The sequence below is a fragment of the Populus nigra genome, chromosome 19 (assembly GCF_951802175.1).
Source record: "Populus nigra chromosome 19, ddPopNigr1.1, whole genome shotgun sequence".
Classification (NCBI taxonomy): Eukaryota; Viridiplantae; Streptophyta; class Magnoliopsida; order Malpighiales; family Salicaceae; genus Populus; species Populus nigra.
The window spans coordinates 6,988,416-7,012,829 of NC_084870.1; the positions used below are offsets into that span (position 1 = coordinate 6,988,416).

Sequence of the window (24,414 nt, forward strand, 5' to 3'; positions counted from 1 at the left end):
GTTTTTGTTTCCTTTCCTCTGTATACACACCTTGTTCAGCTCCTAGCATCTCTCCTGCAAATCCTTAATTTGTAGCCCTCACAAGGCAGTGCTATAGAATCGAAACTCAAGCTTTTGGCTTTCTATCTTGTATTTTTTTCATACGGTAGGAGGATATCGATCCATAAATAAATATGAGTTTAAATTTTATCATTTTCATTTCTTTTTTTATAATTAATAACATAAGATAAATTGGGTTTGTGTAGATTTTAAGATTAAAAAAAACTTTCGTTTAAAAATATGTATTATAAAATAATAAAAAATATATATTGAGATCTAAACTAAAATTTTAAATTATTATGTTAAGAATATTCTTTGATATAATCTGAAAGCTCAAACAATTTTCTCATTGTTTTACTTGACTGTCTAGCTATGTTTTATGGTATAGTAGTTTCTACAACCTTTAATTGCTATAATTGGTTGTAAAAAGAGATGAGCCATGGAGTTTTGGGCTCTTGGTTCTCACTGTATATTGAGATTGAGTTGTTAATTATTATTTTTCAATTTAATTATGTCTATAAATTAAGTATAACTCTGGTAATATTAGTGTTTAAGGCTGAGATTTGTAATTCCAGTCCTTAATTAAGTCGTGAAGAGTTTATAATGTTGTGCCCTAAGTCAAGGTCTTTAATTACAATAATAACGAAAATGATCGACAATTGTGCGAAGAAGAATTCAATTTTAAAAAATGGGGATGATAATTAGTGACGGAAGGGAGCAGGGGCAATTTGGGCATGATGCTTACAGCGTGGTGCCAAAATTCTTTTCTTGCATAAGGATTTTAAAAGTTAAAAAAAGAGAGAGAAAAAGCAGAAGGGCCATGAGAGACTTTGGAGCGTTAAATTTGTTTTGTTTTATTTTATTCGTTTTTTAATTGCAAGAGCCGACGTTTGTGGTGAAGCCACTACGTGTCAGAATTGTAATGATTTAAACTGGAGCCACCCAACTTATGCCTTGCCACGTTGTTCATACGCATAAAGCAGTTGCCAAACCCTAAACAGTAACATTTGGAATCTTAACGGCGTTTGATGACGGCATTCTTGTCCTGATCCTGGGTAGCAGCCACACATAATTGAGATTGGGTACTATAAAAGCTTGTTTTTTTTAATGTTTTTTATAAATATTTTTTTATAATTTTTGCACTAACCTCGACCTCAATTATGAAAACAAACCTGTTATAAATAATAAATATTTTTTTATAATTTCTGCATCAAGCTCAACCTGAACTATAAAAACAAACTTGTTATAAATAAATAAAAATTAATTGATAGTAATTATGACTTCATCAGTTATTTGGTTATAGCATGATTTATTTTTGTGTTTTAAAAATAATTTTAAAAAAATAAAATAAATTTATTTTTTTGTTTTAAATTATTTTTTTATATTTTCACATGGTTTTAATATATTAATGTTAAAAATAATTTTAAAAAAATATTATTTTAATATATTTTTAAATAAAAAATATTTTAAAAATAACAAAAATCCTCAAAAAGTAGTTTAATCCTTTATCTTTGATTTAAACAAAACAGGCAAAATCCTGTGATGGGGGGACAGAAATAAGCAGTAGACTTGAATGTACCTACTGATAGTGTCGGGCTCCGGGAAGGGAGCGGGAGAGGACGGAAAAGACTTGCCCTCCTGGACAAGTTAAGTGTATGTATATTGACTTTTTAAGCAATAATCAAATGTTTCATGTTTGACTGGGTAAAGAGATGTATTTTCTCGCATGATTCTCTGAGTTTTATATTAAAGTTTATATTTAAAAATAAAAAAAAACTGTGATCTTAAATATATCAAGCTGGAGTGAGAGTGATTTTTATTATTATATAAGATAAAATTTTAATCTCAATTGAAACACAAATTACCATCTTACAACCAAATCATATACATGTTTAATAAATAGAGTGGAATATAGCAATTTGGATTTATTTTTTAAAATGTTTTTTTGTTTAAAAATATTTTAAAATAAAAAAATTTATTTTTAATATCATTATAGTAAAATGATTTAAAAATATTAATAAAAAATAAATAAATTTTATTTATTTACACCGCAACGCTCTATACAAAGGTAAACCTCACTGCAATGAAGCCAACACCTGAGATTATATAAATAATATACAATCTCTTATCAGCTTCTCTGGTAATCGATGTGTATGAGATTTAGTATTAAATCAAAATAATTAAGCATCCCATCAAATAAACGTGTTCCGTAGATTGTGGTGTTATCTTCAATCAGATGAATTATCAATCTCGCTCCTCGTTTGTTACTGGTTTTAACAATATATTACATCACCCCTTATAATATACATATACATGTATTGGAAAGGTAATTGAGATTGTTTTTTAATGTATTTTTTATTTGAAAATATATTAAAATAATTTTTTTTATTTTTAATATCAGTACATTAAAATGATTTGAACATACCAAAAAAATTAACTTGAAATAAAAAAAAATCAATTTTTTTTCAAAAACGCTTTTGAAACAAAAAAACAACTAAGACCTTAATATTAGGACACTGCCCTTCCTTCAAAGCATGTCAAGAATATTTTTTAAAAATATTAAAAAATATATAAAGAATATATTAAGTGTATTAAGTCTGGTGGTAATCCAACTGTATATGATTCTGCTGGTAACAAGGTCTAACGCTATTGAGTTATGCTATGTAGCAAGTCCTAGTAGTATTGAGTCTGGCTGTCCAGCCTGATCCAATAACAACTTTTGACTAAACACAAAAAAAGATAACAGCTTCCATGATGCTATAGTGTCGTCCACGGTGTAAACACTCTATGTCAAAAAAATATTGAAATAATATTTTTTTAAAATTTATTTTTTATATCATTACATCAAGATAATACAAAAACATCAAAAAAATATTAATTTGATGTAAAAAATATATAAAAAATTCAAATTTTTTAAATAAAAAAACAAACATGCTTTGATAAGAAAATTCAACCCAGCTTGATATGAAAAAAGATTTACTCAACTTTTGTACAATATAAAAAAATCACATTAATTTATTTCCTCTTTACAATATTAAAAAAAAATCAACAAGAGAAAATAAAAAAATTCAAAGAAGAAAAAAATTTGAAAATATTTTAAAAGGAAAAAAATTGAAGGTAAAGAAATTTGTTGCGGGTGTATTGGGTGTTGCTCTGCTATGCACTATTCATTGTGTTATTGTAGAAATACTTTATTTGAAGATGGTGATTATGCAAATACATTTCATATTTTTAACCCAACTCAAGCATTTTTACATTTGAAAAAAGAAATTGTTGTTAACTTGTTGCGGAGCGCAAGCTTGTATACTAGTTATTATATTATTACGTAATTGTGTATTTTTTTTAAATGTTGTTTTTAAAAAATATATTGATTTTTTGACTAAACACATGAAAGACAGCGTCTTTCAAGGTACTACAATATATTCTACAATGTAAACACTTTATATTTATAGTGTGGTTCATATTGCAATGAGTCTATATTCATTATACATGCACAGTATTTCCCATTTTTTTTTAAAATATAGTATGATAATTATGGGTATTTTATTTTGACACGGGGAAGTTTTATTGAAAGTTATTTTATATTCATTAAAATTCAAGATAAATTCAAATAGAAAAAAAATGAAGTGCATAAAAAATGAAGTCTGTAGGATTTTGATTATTATATTGTATTGTTTAAAGTAAATATTTTATCGGTGGATAATATTTTAAAACAGAAGAAAAAATATTTAACAAGGAAAAAAGTATTATGATTTATACACGAGTAAAAGAATCTCAAAGAAATTAAATATAGTCATAAATAACAATAAAAAAATGTCAAATTTAATATTCTGATTATATAAAAGAAGACTCCTCACTTTTAGATACAAATATAATATCAGCATTTAATATCATCAACTATACATATAGAAAAAATTGAGATTATTTTATTTTATTTAAATAATAAAAGTAGATAATGGAATGAAAATAACACCATCCTAGAGTATATCGAGCTCAGAAAACAACATTAGTGTAGTTACGGGGAAAACATTAACATGGACTGGAAGTTGAAATCCAAGCCCACCCAATCTAGAACTGACGTGGAATAGAAGAGAGAGTGTTTTGTACGTCAACCAAATTTATAATCAATTATTTTTTTTATTTTTTTATCAATTGATTCTAACCTAATCAAATAATCTACCAACTTCCTCTGTTTTTCGATAGTTAATGAGGGTGACGGGTAGTAGTGTAGTAGTAGTTATTTTTTAAATAATATTTTATACTAAAATATATGTTAATAATATTTTTTATTTTTTAAAAATTATTTTTAATATTAATATATTAAAACGATCTAAAATAAATAAATTATATTAAATTTTAATTAAAAAAAATTAAATTTATTAAAAATACAAACCACGTTCCAAATATGTTCTACCGAATATGATAAATTCAAGCTGCAATTTGCAGCCATGAATTTAAGCAAAAACTACAACAAAACCACCGATGCAATTGTAATTGCTACCTAATTCAGGAAGGGACCACCAAGAGAGAATCGGGACTTGACGTCAGAAAGCCACGTGCTAACAGACTGGCATGTGGTTACCGAGACAATCCACGTGGAGAGTGGAGGGCGATCCTATTTCCCCTACAAGCAAGCTACCGTCTAGGCGGCCATTGAATTTACAATCTAGTGGGTGGTAAATGGTGCTAGACGACAAAAGCTGCTGCGGTAAAACAGAGCATTATTTTTTTATGGTTTTTGTATTTACCCGTTATTCCAAAAAAAAAAAGAAGAAAAAAAGAGTAAAGTTGATCAAGCTTGCAAGAAGCCAGTCAACTGTACAACCAAGTCAAATGACATACGACAAATCAAAAGGGAGTCCATGACTTTTTTTATCGTGCTTTATGGTATTTCAGGGTGTTTAGAAATTGAGTAATGATTATTTAAAAAAAAAATATATTTTTTAGAAATATATTAGAATATATTTTTTTAATATAATCATATTAAAATAATATAAAAATACTAACAAAATATTAATCTGAAATAAATAAATAAATTAAAACTTTAATATTTTTTTAAAACACTTTTAAAATATAAAAACAAAAAAAAAACATGTTGATGTCTCCTTCAACTTCTCCTTCTCGGATTCACTGGCATCACTTTAATCCTCTATCCTCAAACGTATACATTTCTTCATTCTTTTCTCCTTTTTTCATGCCTGTTTTATGAAGACTTTAGTGATTGGAGTTCAGTTACGAGTCTTTAAAATATTGGAGAGTTACATGCTCAGTGCCTGGATTCTAACTATTCTTACAGTCAAACCCTAACTTTAGTTGTCTGTTAAAAATGTCCCGTGTGGCTGTAAAACGACGGGCTGTTTACTATTATGACATGAAATATATCGCGCTAAGCAAGCCGAGCTGAGATGGAACGGGCACTCATTCTTCATCGCCCTCCAGAGGGCAAAAAAATGCCTCCCTGTAAATCTCATCTTCAAAAGAATCTTGAAAACCTAATGAAGATAATAGAGTGAACTCGCCTAAACCTTCATGACTCATACCGACTCAGTATAAAACACCAAAAAAGGACCTCTCTAGATTCGGAAAATCAAACACATTTGGGAAAATGGATGCCTCTATGCTTATGCCTGCTTGAGGGCGCTGTTATTTTAGCGTTCAATTCGGGGTAAGCACAAGCAGGCCCATTAAAAAAAGTAAATAATGCCCACTAATAACAGCCAAATCTAGCATCTCGTCTTTTCCTAACTTGGACTGCAGGCACGCATAATACAAATTTTTTACTATCCTGTACAACTTTTGCCCTCACTTTGTCCCATTATATACACAAATATCGGGGTGCCTTTTCAAACCAACCATGATTTTTTTTTAATAAAAAAAAATAGCATAACCAAATAGAAATCATTATGGAGACCAGCAATTCTCTTACAAAACACTCGTTCCGACAACGTTTTATATAAAAATCACCGGTCTCAACAACGTTTTCTATCTTGATGTGCCATTTCCCAGCACTAATTTTAAATTCAATCCCTGACCCTTATTAAAATCTAAATTAAAACCCTAAATCCAAATCAAGGTCCTAAACCAATAATAATCTTGTTAGTACCCCCCTATCCTTGCTGTCTTCGTTCACCTATATTTTTTTGTTTGAAATTCTAATGCTCCAACATAAATATGAAAATTCATGTCTGCTCAATAATAATAATATATCAAAACCTACCAAGCCTAAAACATTTATAAAAATATAATAAAATACAAACATATTATTAAAAAAAATAATACAACATAATATTTACATACAATCAAGTAATTAGTTGATGGGCCAACTTCATCCATGTCACGACTTTCTCGAGTCTAGTGGCCTTTTCCTCAACAAGTATATCATTAAGACATGACGCCTCTCCAAACTCAGCAAGGCTCATACTTTATGTGGATGCATCTCTGTTGTACCACAATCTTGTGTTCAATGTATTCAACCATGAACAGTTTGTTTTCCCAATTAATTTCAAAATATATGTTTCTTATCGGTTCATCCATGAAAATTTTGTTTTTATCAATCATTTTATCTGATTGATTCACCCATCATCATTTTATTTTGACGATCATTTTCAAAATCTTATATTTAATTGATTAACCCATGAGCGGGTATTTTTACCAATTAATTTCAAAACTTGAGCCTTTCTAATCAATAGCGGTTTGTTATTAATCGACCATTTTAAAACGTATTTTCCTTATTGTATTTTCATGTACATCATTTTTTATATATGATGAAGTGTTGCATGCTATATATATATACACACAAGTTGATTTCAAAGTTTACGCCATATAGACAGAAAACATGAACCCAGTGGCAAGTCACAGCAAGAGATTGCATATTGTCCGTGGCAGCCTGGCAGGATAGACAAGAACATAACCTTGTATCAGCTGGATGATAAGGAGATAGTTACTAGTTTTGAATAACTAAAAGAATATGTAAAGAGCAAGAAGAAAAGAATGTGCAATGTCAGAAGAGGAAAATCCAATCCACAACTCATATTTCGCGGTTAGTTTACTTTGATTCTTCTGGGGAAACAAAGAAATACACTCATTTCAAGTCATTACAGCTGAGATTAAACAGCTTTATGCAATGGGAAACCACACACCTTGCCAATGTTGTAGAGTGACATGTCAGCTATGCATTATCTTCAAAAAGTTTAAAAAGTTTAAGTTCACGGTATATTGAAGTGAATTTCAGATGTAGGAGTAACAATACTTTTCAGACCATTGAACAACATCCATTCACAGAGGATGCTCTTTAAAAGCTTATCATAAAAACGCTTCACTAGCCTTTGCTCCCAGGATGTATCCATATCATCTTCCTCTGAACGTACGAGCCTTGAAAAATCAAAGAGAGGTGACAGGTGACAAAATTGCAGAGTCTAGCATTAGAAAAGAAGACAGATTGGCCATATAGGAGTAAATTTCCACCGTCAAGAGTGTCATGGAATAGGATTCATGATTGAAAACGATTCAGTGTTGATTGAGCATGAAAGGAAACACAGGATAAATACAACTAACAGTGAATTAAACTTAAACGCATGTGGCTGGATGGAAACATATCATCCCCATCACTTAACTGGCCACTGGATGCCCTCTTGTTGACTAAAAAGCTATGTTTTTTTCCCTGCCCTTTCTTGTTCTAACACTAAATTGGGCCACAGACTCCTTATTTACATCACCTGATTGCCAGTTATTACATGAGAAATTAAAAGATATGCCAACCAGCTTGATTAATTATCGGTTTCATATCATTTCAGAAAAAAGTGTTTTTAGGGCATCCATGCACGACAAAAAAACACGAAAATACTAATTACATCCAAATCTACTTGGGCAACTAACCTTATACTTGGAGGAAAAGGATTAATCAATCACCAACAATTTCATAGACAATTGATAACTAGGCAAACGCGACAAGATCAAAAATAAAATAAAATCATAAGAGAATCATCAACATACCGGTATCCTTCTCTTAGGGCGTTTCTGTCCATTTCAATCAGCAGCTTCTCATTGATAGATTTTCCTTTCCCATGAAACTAACTGCAAAAAAAAAAACCCAAATTTGCCCATTTAAAACAGTAACGATCTCGATATCTATCTATACAAACCAAACTTACTCGACTTGCCTATACAAAAACACCCGCAATAGAAAAAAAGAAAAAGAAAAAAAAGCCAAGAGAAATAATTTGGCAGTGATGAAAGGAAAAGGAAAGAAATATAAGGATGACTGTAGCCTCCTTCCTTTCTTAGTGGAGGAGACTGTTCGCCATCCCGTTTTGCTTTTGGACATTAAGGAAAGGAAGATTCTACAAACACATTGCTTCTTATTTGCATAAATCCCTTCTATGTCCTCCTCATTTCAGCTCTTCTTTAAAAAATAAATTAAACAACATTATTTCCTTCAAATTGACATCTATAAAACTGTTATGGATCCCTTTAAACAGATAAATCCATAGAGCAACATCACTTAATTCGATTAAAGAAACAAATTAGAGGTAGTGATTTTACCGTAATCGTTCAAAAACTTATTGTGGCGATCGCAAGGTTGAGGCCTCGAATATGAGATTGATATTTCCTGTAAACAACAAAAAATTAAAAATGATAAGTCCATGGAAAGATATGTCCATGCAAAGAAAAAGAGGAAGTGAAGAAAGGTACTATTTTATCTCTTCTCTTTCGAAAATTGCAGATTTCAAAGAGCCAAAAGAGGCCATGTCTCTTCCTTTCGAAATACAAAACCCTAGAAAGCAAATCTGTAAGAAAATTTTGGTGCCGTGTATAATCAGATGGTGTGTCGTCCAGTGCTCGTTGATCTTCATTACAAGGCTCGGATATAAGCCTCTTTATTTTATTTTTATGTTTTAAAAATATTTTTAATAAAATTTAAAAATTTTATTTTTTATTTTTTAAATTATTTTAATATGTTGATATAAAAATTAATTTTAAAAAAATAAAAAATTATTATTTTGATGTATTTTTAAATAAAAAACACTTTAAAAAATAACCGCAATCGCACTTCCAATTACTATAATAGAGTTAGACACCTTTACATTTCAATACTGTTTGGTATTATAATTAAAAAAAATTAATTTTTTTATATTAATATTAAAAATAAATTTTATTAATAAATTTTTAAATTAAAAAACAATTATAACCATATTATCAAATTCTATATTAAACTTGAGACTTTGAATATTATAGGTTTTTTTTTCTATTTTGATAAAAGTTTGAGGGAGTGTTTTCTTTTTCAGTACAAATAAAGTATTTTTAAATTAATATTTTTTTATATATATTTTTAGATAATTTTAATGTACAGTCATCTTTAAAAAATATTATTTTAATTAAAAAATATTTAACAATGTGTTTGTCTTGAATTGAACCATGTGAATTGATTGATGTTAGTACAGGAAAGATGCGTGTTCTGCGAAGAGAAGGAAAAATAATATCGTCGCCTGGTAGTAGCTCATAATCTTGGTATCTCATGTTCAAATTCAACTCATTTTAATAAATGTCTCCCTCTCGATCATATAGTAGATTTCAGTTATAAAAGTTTGAAATTAAAATTTTTTTTATTGTAATTTCAGTAGTTATTAATGTAATAACTACTAAAAATTTATATAATTGTTAATTTTAAAATTAATTGAAATATATTAAAATATACATAAATTGATCCTCACATCTATATTAATAAATAAATAAAAAATATATCCCTCTCCTATTAGTTAAATTGTCTCATTCTCAACCGCTGATGATTTATTCTATTCATGTTATAAGCCCTCCTTCGAACACTATGTTTTTTTTATTTGCTACCAGCATTTGAGAATATTTTCAATTGTTAATAGCAATAAGTTATTTATTTATTTTTTATTTGAAAATACAAAGTTGCATACCGCTCTTACAAACCCCACCCCATGGCAACCGTGCCTTTAAAAAAAAAAAAGAGTCTTCCTGCTTTAAATTATTTTATTTTAATGTTTTTGAATAATTTTAATATAAGGATATTAAAACTAAATTTTGAAAAATAAATAAAAAATATTTTTTAAATAAACAAAATACTATCTTACAAACCCCACCCCTCCCGTCCAGTGTCCACCACAGATTACCAATAAAATAAACCATTTGTTTTTTTAAAAAAAGATTTTCTCTGTTAGAAATTATCCCCACGGGCCACAGCTGCGAGGGCATTGTCGTTTAACACGCTCATTTTGGACGCGGTTTGTTCCTATTGCCGTCGAGAAAAAAGGGTGACCTTCCAAGTCTTACGTGGCACGACACTGTTGGGTAAGTAAAGTAAAGCACAGTCAAACACTAGTAGTAGTCTAGGAGTACCTTCAGACAAAAATAAAAACAACCGTCTCCCACTCATCTCCCTTTTTTTGTTTTTCCATTTAAAAAAATAAAATAAAAAAACTTTCTTTTTTTGAAGTTTTTGCAAAAGGAAAAGAAGAAATATTAATGGCAATGTATGATCTGTTTCATCTTCGATCTTCCAATTCCGATAATTACCAAGTCAAAAATATTAGTGTCGGTGGAGTCGTCCCTGAGATCTAGCTGTTGGTGTGTCGTCGCTTTCGTTTCCTGTAAGCTTTTGTCATTTCTCTATTAAGTACATCCATTTACAGCTATGTTACACCTACTAAGAAAAAGAAATCCCCTAACTAATTCTATACTTAAATTATTTATTTAAATAAATAAATACACACACACAGAAAGAGAGAAACAGACAGAGCTGTTACTTTGCACTGCACTGCTCGTCGTCTTTCTACCTCTTTCATTTCTTTCTCCGTAGCATCGGTCGATCTTTGACTGTTGGAGTCTGTAAGTAACTATTCACTTTCTGATTTCTGTTTTCTATAACTGCTTTGATTTTGAACCAAATTCAATTTGATTTCTAGGAGATCGAACCAAGCGTGTCGTTTTTGTCTGGAATTCAAAGTCAATTTAGAGTCAATTTTTGTTAATTTATGTTTGGTAGCCAAGAAAATGAAAGAAAGTTCAATTTTTCATTTCTTTGTTTGTAATGCTGTTATAGTTTCTTGTTAACGTTTTGATTTGAGGTTAATTAACTTGTTTTTGGTGAATTTGCCTGTGTATTTACCGTGAATACCGATGGTCAGTAAACTTAATTGGTGGCTTAATTCAGTGGATAATATTTATAAAGTTTGTGTGTTGATCTTGTGTGGTTATTGAGCGGCGCAGTTTGATTCTCATCCTCTCTTTATGCAGTAGTTCTGAGAGATAAGAGGTTGCTTCTGAGGTTGAGAGTTAGAGAAGCTGACGCTTCGTTGCTCTCTGTGTGATTAGGGATGCATAGAATTTGTTGAGACCGAACAGTTATTTCCATCCACTGTTCAATTCTGTGATAAAGAGAGCAGCTATCGATGGAATCAGAAGGTGAAACCGGGGTAAGTATAGATGGCGATTCAATTAGTTTTTGGTTTGATTGAAGAATTTATAGAAAGAGAGACAGTACTGTTGCTCACTTAAAGCTTGAACTGTGACTGTTTTCTGTGATTTTTCTTCTTAGAATACTCTGGGTGTTTTAGTCTGGTTTAGGTCACTCGGTGGAACTAGGTTCATTCAGATTCCTTGTATGGTTTCTGAAATAATGTGCACTTTGCTTGGTTGCGCAGGTGAAGCCCATGACAAGTATAGTTGGACAGGTTTGCCAGATCTGCAGTGACAGTGTTGGGAAGACTGTGGATGGTGAACCATTTGTTGCTTGCGATGTTTGTGCATTTCCAGTGTGCAGGCCTTGCTATGAGTATGAGAGGAAGGATGGGAACCAGTCTTGCCCTCAGTGCAAAACCAGATACAGGAGGCACAAAGGTATGTTGAACAGCATTGTGTTACTGGATGCTTTACCCAATGCCAGAAAATGAAGAGATTGTTATTCTGAGTTGAATTCGACTATGATTGTTGAGGACATGTAATTTTTATCTTGTAATATCACATTAGTGTTTGAATGTTCGTTAGTAATGTGAAAACTCTTTCTTCCATGCAATGGAATGGAAAATGAAAATTTTCACTGGTTAACTGATGTTATTTATTTTGAAATAATATTAGCACTGATTGTGAAATGATATCAGGTAGCCCTGCCATTCTTGGTGATAGAGAAGAGGATGGTGATGCTGATGATGGAGCTATTGATTTTAATTACTCTTCAGAAAATCAAAACCAGAAACAGAAGATTGCAGAACGCATGTTGAGCTGGCAGATGACATTTGGACGGGGGGGAGATCTTGGGGCTTCAAATTATGATAAAGAGGTTTCACATAACCATATTCCACTGATTACCAATGGACATGAGGTAAAGTCAATCAGATTCTGGAATGCTGTTATCCTTTTTTTAAAAAAAACAATACCTTGAAATTGAAATGATTTTTTTTTTATATGAACCTGGAGTTTAATCTTTACCTGCATTTAACTTTTAGGTTTCCGGAGAGCTGTCTGCCGCATCTCCTGAGCATATTTCTATGGCATCTCCTGGAGCTGCTGGTGGGAAGCACATCCCTTATGCATCTGATGTCCACCAATCATGTATATCTCTCTTTCTTGTGTAATATGTTTGGATGCTATGTGGTCATATGTGGTACTCATCCTCTGTGCTTTTTGCAGCTAATGGGAGGGTTGTGGACCCAGTAAGGGAGTTTGGTTCACCAGGACTGGGCAATGTGGCCTGGAAGGAGAGAGTAGATGGCTGGAAGATGAAGCAGGACAAGAATGTTGTTCCTATGAGTACTGGCCATGCTCCTTCTGAAAGGGGTGTTGGAGATATTGATGCTGCCACAGATGTGCTTGTAGATGACTCTCTACTGTAAGTTTCCACGTGGTTAAGTTAATTATGTTTTCACAATTCATAACAATAATGACCCGGGGAGTGGGGCCTTCCAAATTTTCACACCCTGCAATCTATTCTGATATTTGGTGCGTTGGCAGTAAGCAATAATTGATAACATGAAACTAGGTACTAGGTACACTCAACTACTAGACCATAATACTCTTGTCTGTGTCTTTGCAGGAATGATGAAGCTCGGCAACCTCTCTCAAGGAAGGTTTCCATTCCTTCTTCTAGGATTAATCCATACAGGATGGTCATTGTTTTGCGGCTTATTATCCTCTGCATTTTCTTGCACTACCGAATCACAAATCCTGTGCCCAATGCATTTGCTTTGTGGTTAATATCTGTGATATGTGAGATTTGGTTTGCAATATCCTGGATATTGGATCAGTTCCCTAAGTGGCTCCCTGTAAATCGTGAAACGTACCTGGACAGGCTTGCTTTGAGGTAGGGTCTTTTCTTTTGCATCTGTCCTCCACCTTACTATAATCAGATCACTTTTCAAGTAAATGCTGGTTCCAGCAATGATGCTTTTTTTTTTTGTCTTTCCTTTTCTTTTCCATATTTAAGATTTTAATTTTTGTTCTATATGGGTGACAGATATGAACATGAAGGAGAACCATCACAGCTAGCTGCGGTTGACATTTTTGTCAGTACTGTGGACCCATTAAAGGAGCCTCCTCTTGTGACAGCAAACACAGTGCTATCTATTCTTGCTGTTGATTACCCAATTGACAAAGTCTCGTGCTATGTCTCTGATGATGGTGCTGCAATGTTGACGTTTGAAGCTTTGTCTGAGACTTCAGAGTTTGCCAGAAAATGGGTACCCTTCTGCAAGAAATACAACATTGAACCTCGGGCTCCAGAATTCTACTTTTCACAGAAGATTGACTACTTGAAGGATAAAGTGCAACCATCTTTTGTCAAAGATCGTAGAGCTATGAAGGTATCAATTCAGTGCTTCATTTACTTAACTCTGCCAGTGTTTTCCATGGTTAAACCTTTCATATGGTAACTCTTTCCTCTTGCTGCAGAGAGAATATGAAGAATTTAAAATTCGTGTTAATGGGCTTGTTTCCAAGGCACAAAAGGTGCCTGAAGAAGGATGGATTATGCAAGATGGGACCCCATGGCCTGGAAATAACACCAGAGACCATCCAGGAATGATTCAGGTAACAACATTTCAGCATTTGCTTATGATTCGAGTTTTTTCCTGGCAGATGTATTCTCTCAAGTTTGGTAAATTTTCTCTTCTAGCCCATAAACTTAAAACTCACTGATATTGTGCGCGCCAGAACAGTTTATTGGATCTTGTTTTTCTGCACATTATCTCCCTTGTATACTCTTTAGTGTTTTCCCCTTGTCATGTCATATCCTGTCTCATGCCTTCTATTCTGCCACCAACTGTTGATAATTTTGGATTTTGATTCATGGGTTTGCCAAAGCTGATCAAATGAACTCTGATCCCAAGCAGTGGTAACCTAAGAAAGTTTTCATTTTCGTCTTCAGGTTTTCTTAGGGCAAAGTGGAGGGCTTGATACTGATGGTAATGAGCTGCCACGGTTAGTTTATGTTTCTCGTGAAAAGCGTCCAGGCTTCCAGCACCACAAGAAAGCTGGTGCCATGAACGCACTTGTGAGTAGTAGCAGTAAAAGTAATTATATGATGTATGTATGTAAATTATTTTCTTCAGTTTTGGGCTCATTTTTAACATTGACATGCAACTTGTTCAGGTTCGTGTATCAGCTGTGCTAACTAATGGGCCTTTCTTGTTGAATCTTGACTGTGATCACTACATAAACAATAGCAAGGCTTTGAGAGAAGCTATGTGCTTCATGATGGATCCTAATCTTGGAAAACATGTCTGCTATGTTCAATTTCCACAAAGATTTGATGGCATTGACAAGAATGATCGATATGCCAATCGCAATACCGTGTTCTTTGATGTAAGTTCTGCATCAATTGATTAAGTAATGTTTGTCTTTCCAGCATGATGTCATGAACTGGTTTTTTTGGCTTTGTGCTATGTCTGTTATGTGTTGATGATTTGGATTATCAAAAGGCTGCATAAAGTATTTGCCATTGTTTAGTGTTATATTTAATATCTTCTTTTTGCCTGAATTTTAGATAAACTTGAGGGGCTTGGATGGTATTCAAGGACCTGTCTATGTGGGCACTGGATGTGTCTTTAATAGGACAGCATTGTATGGTTATGAACCTCCCCTCAAACCCAAGCATAAGAAACCAGGGTTCCTGTCTTCACTCTGTGGTGGATCACGAGAGAAGAGTTCTAAATCAAGTAAAAAGGGCTCTGACAAGAAGAAATCTGGAAAGCATGCAGATCCAACTGTACCTGTTTTCAGCTTGGAAGATATAGAAGAGGGCGTTGAAGGTACATTTCTATGTTCTCTCTTTCTGTTTCATTGATAAATATATTGGTAGAAGGCACTTATTTCATCCTCTTACTGTGGGCAAGGGTTTAACAGCAACAGTATATTTTGATGAGTTAGCCATGAAACTGAATCCGGTCTTTAACCGACTCTATAATGGTCATTGAAACAATATTATTGTAAACCTTTAGTGCAGAAGCAAGATACATTGTATTTTTTAATTTTGTGGGAAAATAGTTAAATTGTTTATAGAAGTACCAACTGACCTTGCCTGGGTAGCAAGAATTGATAGATGGAATTTTTTTGGTTTTCAAATTACTGAATTATAATAGGCGTGGCTAAGATTTTTTATGCACATTTGAAAATTCAGGAGCTGGATTTGATGATGAGAAGTCACTTCTCATGTCACAGACGAGCCTGGAGAAGAGGTTTGGGCAGTCAGCTGTTTTTGTTGCTTCCACACTCATGGAGAATGGCGGTGTTCCTCAGTCTGCAACTCCAGAAACTCTTCTTAAAGAGGCTATTCATGTCATCAGCTGTGGTTACGAGGACAAAACAGATTGGGGATCTGAGGTGTGCTTATTTCTTTTACTTATTGCTTTGACTTCCATTTGGGTGCTTTTATTGAGGAAATTTAGGCATGTTGTGGATTTGAGGACCATGATCTAATATTCTTGAGATCTTGTCTTGGTTATGAGGAGGAGGATGGAAAATATAATCATGAGCAAAAAAGTGATCTGTTAGAAGATAATCCTTCCATTACCGTACTACAGAGTTTAAAGGCCTAAAGTAGGCCCCTCTAGATTAGGCAAACCTTACAACTGAGAAATATTCTAGCTGTTCATTACAAACTCCTCTAATTTAGCTGATTCATTGCATTCAAACAATCTTTGCATACTCCAGTTCTTCTTGATTCCTCACCAGACATGAATGCTTGTTTCTGAACTGCAGATAGGATGGATCTATGGTTCTGTTACAGAAGATATTCTTACTGGATTCAAGATGCATGCCCGTGGTTGGCGGTCAATTTACTGCATGCCCAAACGCCCAGCCTTTAAAGGGTCTGCTCCTATTAATCTTTCTGATCGTCTGAACCAAGTGCTTCGATGGGCTCTAGGTTCTGTTGAAATTCTTCTCAGTCGGCATTGTCCAATTTGGTATGGCTATGGTGGTAGGCTGAAATGGCTCGAGAGGTTTGCATATGTAAACACTACCATTTATCCAATCACCGCCATTCCTCTTCTCTTTTACTGCACACTTCCAGCTATCTGTCTATTGACAGACAAGTTCATCATTCCACAGGTTAGTTACAAGTCAATGTCTGTCCATGCTGCCTCTATGTCCAAACTTGGCCTTGAAGGCATTTTGTTTTACTGCGCTCCTCTTTTGTGCAGTCCCTACTCACATGGGATCTGCCTAGAGGGAGGTCGTAGGTTAAATGTGTGTGATTTTAAAGAAATGAAATATTGTCTATGGCATTTTGGATGGATTGCTGAATTGTTGAAATTTCAACCGCTTAGGATGTGATTTATGGATACACATTCAATTGGCATCCGATTTATTGCCTGTGTGTAACTTGCAAAAGATTTCCAATGGCTGTATCTTTAGCATCTACTAATTTTCTTTTGCTCGACTTGTTCTGCTGCAGATTAGTAACATCGCAAGTATATGGTTTATTTCTCTATTTCTTTCCATCTTTGCAACCGGTATTTTGGAGATGAGGTGGAGTGGTGTTGGGATTGATGAATGGTGGAGGAACGAACAGTTTTGGGTTATTGGTGGTGTTTCAGCCCATCTTTTTGCTGTTTTCCAAGGCTTGCTCAAAGTACTCGCTGGCATTGACACCAACTTCACTGTCACGTCCAAGTCATCAGACGAGGACGGTGATTTCACTGAACTGTACATGTTTAAATGGACAACTCTGCTTATCCCACCAACAACTCTCCTCATCGTTAACTTGGTAGGTGTTGTTGCCGGGATATCCCATGCCATCAACAGTGGTTATCAGTCGTGGGGTCCACTCTTTGGCAAGCTTTTCTTTGCCTTCTGGGTGATCGTCCATCTCTACCCTTTCCTCAAAGGTTTGATGGGTCGCCAGAACCGGACACCCACCATTGTTGTCGTGTGGTCTATTCTTCTTGCATCCATCTTTTCGTTGTTGTGGGTGAGAGTTGATCCTTTCACCACTAGAGTTACAGGTCCGGATGTTGAGCAGTGTGGCATCAACTGTTGAAGAAAATATGAGACTGAAACTCATTTTGTGTGCTATACTCGATCAATGTAAGGAGGTGGGGTTATGTAATTCTCACATACTTTTTTTCTATGTTACTTGTTATGATAACTTACATGTGCAGATTATAGTGATGTACTTAAATTATTTTGCTGTTCCATGAGGGGATTTGTTTGTAATATTTTGGACGTGAACTTCTAGGCTTCCGCTGGTGGAACAAAAATTCAATTTATTTTGCAACTTCACGTTTCCTTGCACAGTTCCCCTTCAATTTGTCCTCATATTTGCAAGCCGGTCTCCATTATGTCAAAATCGCCTTCAGCAAAAAATGAACAAGAAACCTTGTAATTCGCAGTTGCAAGCAAGCTCCTTTTTGTCCAAAATTTAAATCATTCAGCAAAGTGAACTGGCAGTGTAAGAATTTCAACCGGATAATAGTAGTGTTCCACTCGATTCAAAGATAGACTGATGGAGACAATCACCTTCGAAAGTCGGTCGGTCTGTCTTATTTTAGGAATCTGATAGTCACTGGCATGAGTCTTCATATGACTCTAGTAATTTCTCGCGTTTTCTGTAATAAGAAAAGATTGAGCCCGTGGTGCTGTGATATAATGCAAATTGCATACTGGCAAAAATTCGCAAATCCATACAATCTGCAAACAATTACAGAGCCAGTGAACATTTTGGGTCCGATCTCCGAAGGCAAAATTGCTTTCTCATAACGGGCTGTGTAGGTGTTTTCTCCGAGTCTCCAGTAGTTCAATGGGCATCCTTGGGCTCTCGACTAGTCTCTGTGACAAACATGCTTCTTAACAACTATTTGTACATTCCCTCTATCAGAAAAGGATAAAACCAACCCAAATGATCCTCCTCTTTCATGCAATCGCCAATGAGTTTCTGCTAATTTACCGGTCAGCAGCTAAAGTCATTGACTTCAGATACCAACAGAGTTTTACCTGAATTTAGGCAAACAACATGAACTGCTGCTAATCAAAATTGATGGCCAAGATCTTAATCTCTAGATCCTCTGTCCCTTGTAAGAAGTAAGAACCAAGTGCAAATCATTTACCCTGGCACAATAAGCTTCAGTGATCTCCTCCGTGATCCACCCTACGTGTTAAATTCCAACCTCTGCATTATGCAAGAGATGAAGCGTCTATACAGCAAATCATCTACATGCATCATCATTGTTCTTATCATGATAGCCACATGAGCTTACTACATGTAAGATAATGATAAAAGCACATGCACTTACCACGTGTTGCACAAAGAAAGATCGCAGGTGTCCTTGATCTTTGATGCTGGAAACGTGGCAATGTGCAAAAAACAGTAGTATATAGCGGTGCATCTCCGGACAACAATCATGCAACGAGTTTTGGGCAAGGATTCTGTTTGTTTCCCGCGAAAGTTTTTGTTATGGCTATATATCACTGCAGAACCAATACCCTCTGGGCCTCTGGGTCGGACCATCTAGACAACATTTAAGTGTGTCAACTGTACTTGAGTGAGAATCTTTTGAGATGTATTACGGTGGATGATTCTTAGGTCTTTTTCTTCTTTTTGCCTCTTTTTGGTTATGTGTTTCTTTTTTCTCTTTTTCGGTGTGTTAATGCCGTTGGTTTTTCTTCTTCTAAACTCCAATATTTGAAAGCTCATTGGACCACGGTAAAGCTGGGTATTATTATTTTTTATTATTAATAATATAAATATTCAAATTAGTTTATATATATCTCGATTAATTTTACGGGTCATGTAGTTAATGATCAACTTAAACTTCTTATAATTAGTATTAAATAATAAACTTAATATATATATCCCACCGGTTGAGCCATGTATTATTAATATTATTATAAAAGTCTATTGATTTCATTAAAAAAAAAGAAGAAGGTGACGGTAGTTTGTAATCTCCTTTCTAGAAAAGAGGGGGAACCATGACGCTAAATTCGAAGATGGCTATTTTCCGAAACGTGGGTCCTTTTGGAAGCATAAGAAAACTAGGAAGCTCCTTCTCGCTGCAAATTGCTGTGTCATCAATAATGTTCCGATAACAAGTCTGGTGAGCTTTTATAAAACCGCATGCCTGCCTCGTTCATTTCTAGCAGTCAGAACTGTGAACGTCAAAAAAGAGGGTTTACAGAAAGGTCAAAGGAGGGGTTTTCTTCCTCCTACGTACTTTTGATAAGAAGGAATGTAATTTGGTGAGCATAATGATAAATAAAATCCTGAGACATTGATGTTGATAAAGTTAAGCCCGTGATTAAGGGTTTCTCTAATTCTCGAGGCCTAGCTAGTGCCCAACCATGCACGCCACCTTCGAGATTGGTTTAGCGAGGAGGAAGAGAAAACTGGAGAGGGACAGCAAACATCAGCAGATGTATTCGTTATTTATTTAAACCAGCACTCAAGAACTCAGTGCTCTAAACTTGTTTTTTTAAAAAAATATAGTCAAAGGAAATAAATAAAAACACGCCCCTGGAGTGAAGTTCCTGTTTGCCCTCTTTGTTTGGGAATTTTCTTGTTTTTTTTTTAATTTGAATAATTATAAAAAAAACCTATGTAGTTTATTAATTTTTTTACTTTATTTCTATTTCTTCAAAAAATTATACTGTACGTTTTGGCTTAACACAGATTTTCAATTTGAACAGAAAACTAAACTATTTCAATTTGGATAAAAAAATTAAAACTATCCTCATATATATATATAAAATTTTGAAGCACCTCGTATCAAGAATTCTTTTTCATTTCCTATAAGTATTTTTAAAAAAATTGTTTTCTCTTCACTTTTGCTTAAATTACTGTGCATGAAATCTATTGTAAATTTCCATTTCTAATTTAAAAGTTATTTGTAATAATAGTTGTAGTTGTTTTTTGTTTTTGAAAATATATTAAAAAAATATTTTTTTAATATTAACATATTAAACTGATTTAAAAATATAAAAAAATATTTTCAAATGTTTTTGAAAAATTCGGTTGGAATGCTGTGCCAAACTTAGTCTTATTCTCTATCTTCTATACGGGTCTCGAGATTTTAGCTGTTGGATTCCGAATTCCTTTGATTTCCTTGCTCTTTCTTGCTTCTTCTTTTTTCCACCTCTGTAGCTAGACAAAGGATTAGGGTTAATTTTTGTGAATTGAGACTAATTTCCTCACCCTATCGCTTTCTCTCTCTTTCTAGGCAATTGTTTATTAATTTGTCAAATTTCTGCGTTTAGGTTAAGGAATTTGCGGCACATCCAGCGGCGGTGTTATCACTTATGTAGAAAGAGTGTGCTTTGAAATTTTATTTGATAGTCATGTTGTGAGAAAGATAAGATCTGTTGATAGGCAAGATTCCTCTGGGGATAATAGTTCGTAGGATTGAGTTTTCTGCTTCGTTTGACGATGGGGATGCAGAAAATCCCCTTCCTCCTTCGAAGAGGGCTGCTGGAAGGGAGATTTCCAGAGATAACCCCCGTCTTGTTGATGATGAGGTACCGGCGGGCAAAAGAATTGTGAAAGCTCGTGGCAACCAAAGCACATCAACTCCATCATCCAATCCTCTGAGCACACAGACATGGTAGCACATCAACCAAAACTAGTTTTTTAATTTTTTTTAACTTTGCAATGAGTTTGAATATTTTTAATATTATTTTTATCCATTTTTTTAAAAGTAAAAAAAAAGGACATGAATCATGTAGTTTTTTTTCTTTTGTGTATAAGAGTCTCTTAGCAATGTAATTTATTAAAATTATCTCTTATATATTTTTTGTTTAGATTGTTTTAAAATTTAATTTTTATTATAAATAATTTTTTAGTTAATAATATCACTTTTTATTTTAAATTTTTAATGTAAATAAAATCAAATAAAAAATTTATAATTATGAATTTAATTTTTTATGAGAAATAGTTATACTTTTTGATGTATTTTTATTTTTAAAAAAGTATCTTCATTCTCAACTAATAAACACATTTTTAAAAAAATTATTGAAAAAATTAAAAATTAAAGAAAATTATATAAAAAAAACAGTTTTTTTTTGTTAGTAATGTCAACGAGACTGAGAACTTAATAAATAAGGAAAGGATGAAGTAAAATGATGAAGACGAAAATGAGATTTTTCATATAAAATGTATGTTTTGGATTGTGATTGTTTAGAAGGTTATAATTTTTAAAAAAAAAATAGGATTAAAAAAATAAATATTTAAAAAATATATTTGATTAAATTTTTTATGGATAGATTTTGTATATAAAATAAATAAATAAAACATGTTTTTAAAAATAAAAAACAAGTCTACAAATAAAAATAAAATTAGTTGAATTTTTATAAAACCAAGATTTAAAATCAAGGAGTTATTTCGGTGACAACTCCGTCTATTCCACGGTAAAGCATGTGATCCGTAGACTGGCATTTTCCCTTTTTTTCTCTGATTAGACGTGTAATATTTCAGCGACATTATTGTTTCTGAGACCACCAACCAAGTCTTGACAACGTTGCTGTTTTGGGTCAATCGTTAGCCTTGACTAACGTGTGCATGGGCTCCACCCAATTAAAATATTTTGTGGCCCATACTGTGAGAGAAAATAAAAGGTCTCGGCCCATGCATGGTTTAGATTCATTAAAGTTACACGTGACACGTCGGCACTCCTTCGGAGACCCGTCCATGTGTCTCCATAGCACCGCACCACTGACTAAACAATGCTACTATTCCTTTTCAATCTGACGGTAGATACCATTACCATCTGGTTATAAAGAGAGAGAAAAAGGTACGGTTTGTTTGAAAAACAGGCCGATAGCATATGGGCTTGGAATAAAGAGTGTGCATGCCTAACTTTCTTTCTTTTTTTTTCAAGGACACCGTCCGCTTTAATTTTTATATATCTGGTCCGGGAGTGAAACTAAACTGGATTGAAAAAAACATACGAAAAGAAAAAATTTGGTTGATCTGGCAGGTTAATCTGGTTGTAAATTCATTGATTTTTATTTTTTTAACTAAAATGATATCATTTTAATTTAAAAAAAAATTAATCTAGACAACCTGGTAATCCGGTCAAAATTTGATTAAAATCTAAAATCCGGGTCTTAGATTAAGCTTGATCTTAAAACTATGGTTTCAAGTTTTTAAAATCATAGAAATTTTAATTTTAATTTATTTATTTTTACTTACAAACATTTCGTGTATAAAAGTGATTTTCAAGCTTAAACTATAATTCAATCCTTCTAGAAAACATACACCAAATTAAATAATTGAAAACAAAATTTGTAAGATTTGATTTAGTTTTTTTTCTTTTTGACATCTTCGAATAACAAAACCATATTTATTATACTCCTCTTTTAAAAATAAACATACAAATTTTAAGTTTGACTTTTTTTATGGTCAATGTATCGCTAATATAACACTTTTTCTTGTCAACCTTTTCCAATAACTTTCTTAATCATCTTTAAACATTCAAGGAATAAAAATATGATAAAAATGAAGAACAGGATCAATATATAAAAATCCAAAACTACATGGATCATAAAATGCATAAATTGAAATTTTAGTGGCTAAAATTAAGTTTTTTCATTGTTTTTTTTACAATAAAAATGATAAACGATTTGTTTTTATGTTAAATTTTATCTTTAATTTTTATTATTTTGATTTTTTATTCAAGCATAACTTGAAATTCTATCTTGCAGCATCAATATTTAATTTAAACGTCAAATATTCTTCAACGCTTCATGTAAGTGAAAGCATGTAAAGTAATAAAAATCTCATGCTAATATAATTTAGGATGGTGAAATTACAAAGAAATAGAGATTGATAAAAAAAAAAAAAGAAGAGCACGGCAAAAATGAAAACCCATGATGATTTGTCTTTTGATGAATAATGAAAATCACCATTGAAAAAGTCAGATCCCTTTATTTTTTTTACATGTAACTATAATAATTGGCCGAGAACACATTCATGCCTGATTGATCGAGGGTTTAGATTGAATATTGTTCATAGAAAATTAAAAATGATACCAAAATCGTCAAATTTGTCAAAAAAATTATTCAAAAATTTACAAATAATTTTTTGTAATCCTTTTAAATCAACATAGGCACGATTTGTTTTTACTCAAAAGATATTAAATTGATATTTTTAATATATTTTAATAATCTTAACGTGTTGATATAAATAAATAAATAATGTTTAATATATTTTTAAATACAAAATAATTTATAAAAAAGTATAATTATACAATAATTTGTAAACAGAACTAAGTTTAAGGGCAATTAAGTTCGAACCTTGTTGTTATTAATATGATATTTACTAGAGGGTTATATGGTACTTAACTTTAAAGTTTGTGAAATTATTTGAAGTGCACACAACTGATCCAAACACCTACATTAATAATAATAAAAAAAAAACAAACCCGGTAGGACTCGTTTTTGCAACCATGGGTACATTATATAAATATATTTATTAAAAGAAAAAAAAAACTCACCGATGCTAGGTGGACGGTTAAGAAACAATGATCAAATCATGGATGTATCAATAATCGGAGTGGCTCCTTGCGAGGGAGCTAATTGAACAGGCCAAGCTCTTGTGTCACTGTCAACAAGAAACAAGGTATGTGAAGTGATTGAGAACGTCACCCGTGTCTTGTGTCTCGAGATGAAGAGGTATACTTTTCAAAATGGGACCAAAATGTTTTTTGTTTTTAATCTTCATCGGCTGATTCTTTCGAAGGTAGTTGAGAAGGAGCTGTCAGAAAAACATTATATGAGTTTAAAATACGTGGCAGTGATTGGAACTTTGAATTTTTTTTTCTTAAATGTATTAAAAATATATTTTTTTAATTTAATTTTTTTTTGATATATACATATTAAAACGATATAAAAATAAAAAAATTAAGATGTTTTTTAATTTTAAAAAAATAT

General features: G+C 32.7%; 1 protein-coding gene and 1 long non-coding RNA gene across 7 annotated transcripts; one reads left to right on the top strand and one right to left on the bottom strand.

Moving 5' to 3' along the window:
- Nucleotides 1-6,714: 6,714 nt before the first annotated feature.
- On the bottom strand, nt 6,715-8,894 carry LOC133679720 (uncharacterized). 2 transcript variants are annotated; one of them, XR_009836196.1, is made up of 4 exons: nt 8,731-8,894; nt 8,581-8,647; nt 8,032-8,112; nt 6,715-6,925 (listed from the first exon to the last, which is right to left on the bottom strand). It is a non-coding gene; the product is annotated as an uncharacterized LOC133679720 (long non-coding RNA). The 2 variants fall into 2 exon arrangements; XR_009836195.1 differs by lacking the exon at nt 6,715-6,925 and adding an exon at nt 7,040-7,410 and having other exon boundaries at nt 8,731-8,892.
- A 1,740-nt stretch (nt 8,895-10,634) lies between these two features.
- LOC133680373 (cellulose synthase A catalytic subunit 3 [UDP-forming]-like) lies at nt 10,635-17,773 on the top strand. Of its 5 annotated transcripts, none has more exons than XM_062103284.1 (15): nt 10,635-10,652; nt 11,299-11,477; nt 11,706-11,901; nt 12,162-12,382; nt 12,507-12,612; nt 12,691-12,889; nt 13,094-13,360; nt 13,514-13,859; nt 13,948-14,085; nt 14,423-14,548; nt 14,647-14,859; nt 15,041-15,305; nt 15,674-15,876; nt 16,255-16,605; nt 16,952-17,773. In XM_062103284.1, the coding sequence occupies exons 2-15, from the start codon at nt 11,454-11,456 to the stop codon at nt 17,534-17,536; spliced, it is 3,240 nt and encodes a 1,079-aa protein (XP_061959268.1). In that variant the 5' UTR covers nt 10,635-10,652; nt 11,299-11,453; the 3' UTR covers nt 17,537-17,773. The 5 variants fall into 5 exon arrangements, with proteins under 5 accessions (XP_061959268.1, XP_061959266.1, XP_061959269.1 ...); XM_062103282.1 differs by lacking the exon at nt 10,635-10,652 and adding an exon at nt 10,738-10,890; XM_062103285.1 differs by lacking the exon at nt 10,635-10,652 and adding an exon at nt 10,740-10,890 and having other exon boundaries at nt 11,377-11,477.
- Nucleotides 17,774-24,414: the final 6,641 nt, after the last annotated feature.